Raw genomic sequence first — 8,711 nt, forward strand, 5'->3', positions numbered from 1 at the left:
TTGGTTTCCCAGTGCCTTTAAAAGTTACGTTTACCCTCTTCTGTGGTCTATTAAGTGTGCAATAGCATTACATCTAAAAAAAAAAAAAGGAACCCCACAATGAACATCACTTAATTACAACATGGCACCGAGACACGCAGTGAGCACATGCATTGGGAAAATGGCGCTGCTAGACTTGCTTGATGCGGGGTTGCCGCAAAACTTCAATTTGTAAAAATCACAGTATCTGTGATGACCCATAAAGCAAAGCAATAAAACAACGTGTGCCTGTATAAATTTCTTAGAACAATGCCTGGCACAGAACAAGTGCCAAATAAATGTTAGTTGTATTCATTCATTCATTCATTCATTCATTCACGCATTCTGATCTCTATTTGGGGCTAGGCCCCTGGCTAGAAGCCAGGGATACCATCTTAAATCAGACAACCAAAATAGTTATGCAGAAAACAAGGGGCTGAGACAGAGACCGACGCAGTGCAGGACTCCTCTTGACAGTGGTCAGGGAGGCTGGGGTGTGGAGAGGGGAGGACGGCTGTTCCCAGGGGGGAGCATGTGCAAAGGCCCTGAGCAGGAGAAGAAGGACTCACATGGCAGAGGGTGAGAGTGGAGTGAGAGGCAGGCAGAGGCCGGCTTGCGTGGGTCCTGCAGGCTGTGGTAAGGATTGTATTGTGAGTGCATGGTGCAGGTGTAGGAGAGACTCGGGAGCTGGGAAGCAAGGGGGTGGCGTGATCTGAGTTACGTGTTTGAAAGATGGTTCTGGCTCCGGATGGAGAATGAATTGTAGACCCAGGAAGAAGAGTTAGGAGGTTACTGCAGACATCTAAGCAAGAGGTGTGGCTCTACTGGGGTGTTAGTCATGGAGATGAAGCTACACGGATGGATGGATGGATGGATGGATGGATGGATGGATGGATGGATGGGTGGGTGGGTGGATGGGTGGATGGAGGGATGGAGGGATGGAGGGATGGATGGATGGAGGGAGGGAGGGATGGGTGGATGGAGGGATGGAAGGATGGAGGGATGAATGGATGGAGGGATGAGGGAGGGGTGTAGGGACAGAGGGAGGGTGGAGAGAAGGATGAGTGGACAGATGGAGACTGTATTTGCTGAAGGAATTGACAGAACTTGCTGATGCCCTGGATCAGGGAGTGTGATGAGGGAACGGGGTGGAAGCAATCGCAGTTTGAGCAACCGGGGGTGATGTGCCAGGACACCAGTGGGGAAGCTCAGATTGGGTGAAGGGTGGAGGGATCACGCGCAGCCCCACGAGCTGCCATTTTCTTTCCTTGCTCCCTCCATCCTCTGGTCCCCTCTTTTACAAGCAGGTCAGTGGCCAAGGCGGTGGGGCCACCCTGTATCTCCTGACCTTGCCCTGGTTCCTTCTAATTTGTGATTTCAGGAGTTCCGGGTCGCCGGCAGGACGGGCAGCCTCCTGCGTGACGGCATGTGCAGGTGAGCGAGTGTCTCAGGACTCCTTGTTACACCTCTCACAGCCAGGAGCCCGGGACCGGAGGGGGCCGGGCCGGGGTGAGGGTGACGCTGATGAGGTGTCATTAGGAACAATCCCAGACGGCCTTGGCCGGCCCCAAGAGGGGCGGGTTGGGAGGAGCAGGGCCGGTTGTGCAAAGGCAACCGCTCTCAGCTGTTAGAGAAGCAAACACAGACCTTCCCAGCAACCCGGGGGTTTTTCCTCATACCTTGTGGTCACCAGGTGGAATAAATATCTTTGGCCAGGGTGGTTGCCATGGCATCTTGGGGTGGGGCGGATGACAGAACCTGGAAAGAGAGACACATCTTGGCCATTGGAGGTGTGGTTTTGCTTGAGAAATTGGCAAGAAAATTTTCACTCAATTCCACGCCCTAGGGTTAGGCGGGGCATCATAATTAACACGTTAGTTCCTTTCCTAATTGGTTCCCGTCCTAAATCCAAGGCCCAGAGTTACAGGCCTCTCTGCTCTTCCGGGAGCCACACCTTGCATGTGCAGGTGAGCGAGTGTCTCAGGACACCTGCCCAGTAAGGCAGCAGATGAGGAGCTAGGCTGCCGGGCTTGACTCCCAGCTGTGTGACCTTGGCAACTTGTTTAACCTCTCTGAACTTCAGTTTCCTCCCCTGGAAAATGGAGACCAGTACCCACCTCCGAGTTGGTTCCGAGACCTAAATGAGTGAACGTAGAACAGGGCTTCTCAACTGGGGGTGAGGCTCCGCCCCCCGCGGGAGGGGGCGCATCGTGCAGTGCCTGGAGACATCTCCTGTTGTTATAACCGCGAGGGGGATTGCTGCTCTTGGCATCTGGTGGGTAGAGGCCAGGGCGCTGCGAAACACCCTGCCACGCACAGGGCAGCCCCATCAGGGAGAACCAGCCATTCCCAGGTGCCAGCAGTGCCGCCGTGGAGACGCGCTGGCGGGCGGAAGAAGGCCTAACAGTTACTAAATCTTTTGTTTCTTCTTCACCTTGCTGGGTGAAACCTTCCTCTCAGCTGAGACTGGGGGAGAGGGAGGCGGCTGCAAGGTGGGACTCAGCCAGGCAGAACTGGGTCTCCGAGGATGACCGGTCGTCGAGGTGACTGCTCCCTCTGTCCGCCCTCCGGGCTCGGCGGGGCGCCCCCTGCTGGTGGGGACAAGCTACACCTATCGCTTTTCCACCAGCACCAGCACCAGCCCGCAGGGGGCCCCAGAGGACGGAAGTGGCCTCGGCCTCCAAGGCTTGGCGACCCTCCATGTGCTTGGCCCATGCCAGATGGCCTTGCGGGGGAGTGTCTTAGGGTAACAGGAGGTGACAGCACTGGGGAGGGCCCAGGGGTAGCCACGGCCCTGCGGATTCCCAATGTGTTTGATAAATGGGGAGGGGCTTTCTGAGAATCTCCACGTTGGGCAAGTGAGGACATCGTGGGAGTAACATGGGGAAGTGGCGCCATTTTGGTTGTAGACGTTACCTCAGGGAGCCCATTAGGGGAGTGGCAGGGGTTGAGGAAGGAGTGGGGCTGTACCGTGGGCTGAGAAGAGCCTCAGGATGGGGACAATCTACATCCTTGGGAACTGAGGGTCAAAACTGGGGAACATGCAGGTCCAAGGCGTGAGCGAAGTGGAACCAAGTCAAAGCCGGGTAGAAAAAGGAACAGACTGGGGCATGGAAACAAGGCCTGAACGGGGCCTCCAGGCCTGCCCTGGGCCCCGGTGCCCTGGACACTGGCCTTGCAGGGGCTTGGTCCACAGGCTTGGGTTAGAAGCGCGGGTTAAGGTGGAGTGATGTTGTTAGTCCCTGGTTTAGTCAGTCAGAACGGTGAGCTAGTCTTACTCATTGGCCGGTGTAGGTTCTAGGTTTCTTTTCTTCAAGATCTTCCAGAACCTCCTCTCCCTCCCATATTCTTAGGTATGGACATGCTTGCCCATTCTCCTCGCTCCCATTTCTGATGACTATTGTGTTTCCTGGATAGACCCTCTCAACCCACATAAATGGACTTTTAGTTTCCATTAAAGTCTTACCTCATACTGGTGAAGCCATTTTTGAACTGGCTGGAGCGCTTGCTGACAAGAGTTTCTCAAACTTGCTTTCTTGTATTTTCTCTTACCGCACAGGAAGGGTCTTTGATGGGCTGCCTCTGAACTGCCTCTGAATTCTTAAACTATCTGAAATGTGTGTTGCAGCTGGAGCTGCCATTTTATTTGAGTTCTTTGCCTTCTTTTCATGTCCACCAAAATATTTGCAGTTGTTTTTCTCTGCAGGACCATTTTTTCACAAAGCAAGTTTTTGTTTGTTTTGGTTTCAGGATTTTAAAAAGTCTATGATATAAAATGTTGATAAGGATATAAGTAAATGGCTTATTTCAAAGACTTTTGGTGAAAACAGAAATTTTATCATCACTTTTACGGGCAAAGATATTTTAGCGCAAAAAGGTGCAAAACTTGTAAGTATCCAGAGCTATGAGTTTTCACAAACAACATACTCATATAGCCAACACCAGATTGCAAAATGAGACATATCCAGTCCCCAGAAGGCTCCTTGCTCTCTTCACTTCTCTCAAGGGTCAACACCCTCCTGATTTCTACCTTTACAGATTAATTTTTGCCTGTCTTTGAACTTCTCATCAGTGTAATTACCCAGGATGCTGTCTTTTGTGCCTGACTTCTTTTGTTCAGCCTTATACTTGTGAGATGCATTTGTGCTGCGAGTGGGGGTAGGTTGTGCATTCTTACTCCAGCCTGCATTTCCTGGTGTGCATTTTCTATACTTTATCTATGTGGGGTATTTGGATAGTTTCCAGATGCGTATTGGGGCTATTACCCATAGTGCTATGAACATTCTAGAACCTGTCTTTTGGGGAACGTATGCATGCTTTTCTGTTGTACTCACACCTAGAAGTTGGAATTGTTGAGGAGTTGTTGGGTCACTCAGCTTTGGTGGATACTGCCAACAACTTTCTAAAGTGGTTGTACCAATTTATTCGCCCACCCACACTGTGCGAGCATTCGCCGGCTCACTTCCTCCCCAGGCTTGATTTTGTCTGTCTTCGTTTCTGCCATCTTGGTGGGCTGCGGTGGTTTCTCACTGTCGTTTTAATTTCATTTCCCTGATGTCTAAAGAGATGAGCACCCTTTCAAATGTTTACTGGCCATTTGGAGCTTTGAGCTGCAGCTTCTGGGTGATCAGGCTTTCTCATTAGCCAAGAGTCTCCATTCTGCCTAAATTTGTGCTTAGACAAAGTTGCAAGCGGTTTTGAGCCATGGATGTTCTAGAGCCCCGGTGCAGAATGAAACAGAAATGTAAAACCCTCCCGCAGGAAGACTGTTCAGTTAGTACAAAGAATGGCTTTCAATGTAAGTGGTCAGACACTAAGTGGTACCAGTGACGCTACTGAGGGATTCGTTGTCTGGAAATCATTTCAGTGCCACAAAGACCTACACTTCAGCCCAAGACTTCAAGCCTGGGCAACGGGGAAGACAACAGCTGCCCTGCTGGGGCAGTGGGGCTGGGTTTGAGGAGTTGAGAGGAATTGAGTTTTAGATAAAATGAGTGACAATTACTTACTTTGAAAAAGTAAAATCAGTTGGGTGATGGAGGCAAGTCTTATGAGTCATTTGATTTATTTTTTATCTTTATGAAAATCTATCTTTTCTTTTTTTTTGTAATAAACACACACCCATCAGGACACTGGGCCACCAAGTCTTTTATTCCTCACGGGCACAGGCTTTTTTGGGTCACTTTACAATCCTACTGTACTTTTGTTCGGTCATTTGAACGGCCATTTGAGTCCTTCGCCCCAATGTCCAGGGCATTTCTGGGCAAAATGAGAAGCCAGTGAGAATGTTCTGGACATTTAGCAGCAGGTGCAAATATTTTCCCATGGAGACATTTGGCGTCCAACGCCCAAGACCTGGAGCCCTGAAGGCTCCTCTCTGCGTAGCCCTGGAACCTGCTGTGCCCGTGAACCCCTCTGCGGCTGCCGGCGAGGTCAGCACCTCACTGTGCTTTCTGGCAGCTCCAAGACTTCCAGGTTACATCCATCCTGGGGTCCCAGGTGGAGGATCCGAGGGGTCGCAGGACTGGAGGTGAGACCCCCGGCCGCGGGCCTGGGTCCTGCTCCTGAAGGGGCTGGATGCGTGAGCCCCCCACCCACTCCCGTTGGCTGCTGGTAGGAGTGCACCAAGGCAGGTGGGAAAATCCCAGTTAGGGCGATGCCCCCCAGCGCCCCCAGTCAGAGGCCATCTTGGGCTGACGTCCGAATGGTTCCATCTTTTTGACCTCGTGAAGCCTCCACACCAGGCCAGAGACCAGGAGGGGGCCTTGGGAGTTGTGGTGGGGGGGCCTTGGGGAACTCTCGGCAGCCTCAGGGGGCCTTCTCTAACCCTGCGGAGGTCTGTCACCCAGCGTGCTTCTCCTCCCTTCTGGATTTCATGTCTGCTTAGCTCACCCTTGGCATCGCCCTTGAGAACATTCCGGAAGACACTGGGTGATGGAGCCCCCAGGCCCCCCGAGCCTCCCATCCCCCACCCTGCCAAGTGGAGGCTTTCCTGGACACCCCTGTGCTCTCCCCCCCCAAGCGAAGCCGCCCTTTTGTGACCCAGCCAAGCCTGGAATTACCCCACTAGCTTGTTTCCCAGGACTCCAGGGGCCGGTGGCTTTGAAAGCCCATCAAGCTGGCCCCAAGACACCCATCTGCACAGATGCCTCTTCCTTCTTTATTGCAAATTCATTTGTGAGCACTAAAGCCTTTGTCCTGGGATACCGGGGACAGGACGCTCGGAGGGCAGATGGGGTCTGCGCTGAAAGGCTTAGGGAGGGGGGCTATTGTCTGGGAGCCCCTCATCAGAAATGCTAAGTCAGGAGGCCCCAGGCTTGTCAGCTCCTTGAGGCCAGAGTGACACTTGCTATTCTGGAAGGGGCGGTGCTGTTAGCATTTGCCTAGTCAAAGCCTGGGACCCATGGAGGTCCCCAGACTCCAGTTGGAGCTGGAGAGTTGGCAGTGACCTCCTGGGGAGGTGAAAGTGGGGGCTGTGGGGGGGAGTGGATGTGAGGACTCTACCTCCTGCCCTCCCCACCCTGACCCCACAGACACAGGCACCTTTCTGCTAGGTGAGGGGTGGGCGAAGAGCATTCACTTCCACGCTGGCCCCAGCCCCTCTGCCGATTTGCTGTGTGACCCTGGGCCAGTAGCTTCCTGTCTCTGGGCCTGGTTTCCTTTTCTGAACAGTGACAGAGTCTCTTCTAGCTCAGTTTCTGAGGCCTGTGAGGCTGGAGCTGCATGCTGGGGTGCAAATGCCCTCTGCGCCCCTGAGCAAGTGTGTAATTGCGGGTCGGGGAGGGGGAAGGCTGCGAAGCACCTCCGTGGTGGGCTTGATACTGGCATTAGATGAGAAGCACTTGGCCTTCAGGAAGGTCTAGGGAGCTCACCCCTCACGTGCTGCCAAGGAGACTCTCACCACGCGGTCCAGGCGGTGACAGGCACGGGGCAGCTCTGAGCTGGGAGGTCCCTGTTTTGAGTTGCTGGAAGTCCACGGGAGGCGGGAAGGAAGGCTAGTTGGCCGGACTTGGGCTTCCCATGGGGCGGAGCTCAAGGGCAGCGAGGGTGGCCGGGCTGCTGTCCTCTCTGGATGAAGAGGTGGCAGGTGTGTGGGGGGCTGGAGGCTGATGGCGGTGGGACAGAGCCCCCCAGAGGCGTGTGCGCGCTAAGGGGGCTGTTAAAGGCGGGGAGGCCTGCCCCGAGCCCGGCCCCAGCCCGCAGCGCCGCCCTGGGCCGCTTCCCGCTCCGCTTCGTGCTGCGCGGGGCGCGGGGCCGAGCCGCGCGGGGCGCTGAACGTGAAGCGCGCGGCCCCCCGCAGGCGCCCCCGAGGTGAGGCCGGGGCCCGGGGGGGGGGGGGGGGGGCGGGCCGGGGCTGGGGGACAGGGCCCAGAGCGGCCCGCGCGCCCCCGGTGCACGTCGCCCGCCAGTGTCCCACCGCGCACCGGCGCCGCGGCCGCACGCTGCACAGGACCGAGGACCTGGCCCGCGGCTCCCCGCGCTCTGGCCCTGCCTGGGTGGCAGTAAGTGCGCGGCCCACGGCGCCCCCGCCCCCCCTGCGCTCCCTCCCCCGCCTCCCAGCGCCTCTGCGCCCTCGCCAGCCTCAGCCTCCGTCCCTCCCTCGTCCCTCCGTCTCCCTCTCCCTCTCCTTCCCTCTCTCTCTCCCACTCTGGTGCCTTTCCCCTTCCCCCCTCTCCTCCTTCCCCCCTCTCCCCCTTTCTCCTCCCCTCTCCTACCCCTCCTCCTTTTCCCCTCTCCTCCGTCCCCCTCTCTCCCCCTTTCTCCTCCCCTTTCTCCTCCCCTTTCTCCTCCCCTTTCTCCTCCCCCTTTCTCCTCCCCCTTTCTCCTCCCCCTTTCTCCTCCCCCTTTCTCCTCCCCCTTTCTTCTCCCCCTTTCTCCTCCCCCTTTCCTCCCTCTCCCCCTTTCTTTCTCCTCCACGCTCCCTTTCTCCCCTTTCTTCTCCCCTCCCCTCCCCGTTCCCCCTCCCATCCCCTTCTCCCTCCCCCTCTTCCCCTCCCCCTCTCTCCTTCCCTCCCCCCCTCCCCTCCCCCTTTCTGCTCTCCCCACCCCTCCCTTCCTCACCAGTGCTCAGGCTTCCTGCACAGGGAAGTGTTCTGTGTGGGGATGGGAGGTGACTGTCGGTAATGCTAATAATAACCGGTTATACAGCCCTCAGCCTCAGAGGCAGTGCTGAGACCCACTCTGCTGACCCCGCTGCGCCCCGTTTCCACGCCGAGCCTCTACTGGGGGCGCCTGTGCCTGGACTCTGCCTCCCCTTGGTCCTTCTCGCCTCCCATCAGCCTTCCTCACGCTCCAGAAGCCCTGAGGTGGCCCTCGGGGGGCCCCCCCCGTACGCCCCTCCCTCCGCTGGGACCCCACAGGGCTCCCCGGCTGGGGTCCCCCAGGGCCTGAGCCGCCTCTTGGCCTCGTCCAGCGGCCCGGCCTGCCTCGCGCCTGACCTGCCGCCAGAGCTCCCGGGCTGACGCGCTGAGGGGGGCCTGGTGCGCCCACTGGACACGGCGGGGCCCCCCCCGGGACGGCGAGCGCTGTGCAGATGCGGACCCTCTCCTCGCTCACCCTGCTGCGCGAGATGCCCCCGACCCGGCCGCCACAGGTGACCGGAACCTTCCCCAGTGGCCGCCGCCCCTGGCTGTGGCACGGGGTGGGGCTCAGAGGGGCCTGGCAGCCTCCAGAGGGTCTCAACCATGGTTCTA

At 56.8% G+C, this 8,711-nt stretch overlaps 1 protein-coding gene across 1 annotated transcript in view; it reads left to right on the forward strand.

Annotated features, from left to right (window-relative positions):
• The first annotated feature begins 550 nt into the window (after nt 1–550).
• Nucleotides 551–8,711, forward strand: part of LOC131275554 (uncharacterized) — a 109,234-nt gene continuing 101,073 nt past the window's right edge. Inside the window, 6 exon segments of the mRNA XM_058286234.1 lie at nt 551–597; nt 1,400–1,449; nt 2,587–2,764; nt 7,222–7,329; nt 7,391–7,520; nt 8,467–8,611. Coding sequence (XP_058142217.1) covers nt 551–597; nt 1,400–1,449; nt 2,587–2,764; nt 7,222–7,329; nt 7,391–7,520; nt 8,467–8,611 — 658 coding nt within the window.

This window comes from Dasypus novemcinctus, chromosome 23, assembly GCF_030445035.2.
Source record: "Dasypus novemcinctus isolate mDasNov1 chromosome 23, mDasNov1.1.hap2, whole genome shotgun sequence".
Lineage (NCBI taxonomy): Eukaryota > Metazoa > Chordata > Mammalia > Cingulata > Dasypodidae > Dasypus > Dasypus novemcinctus.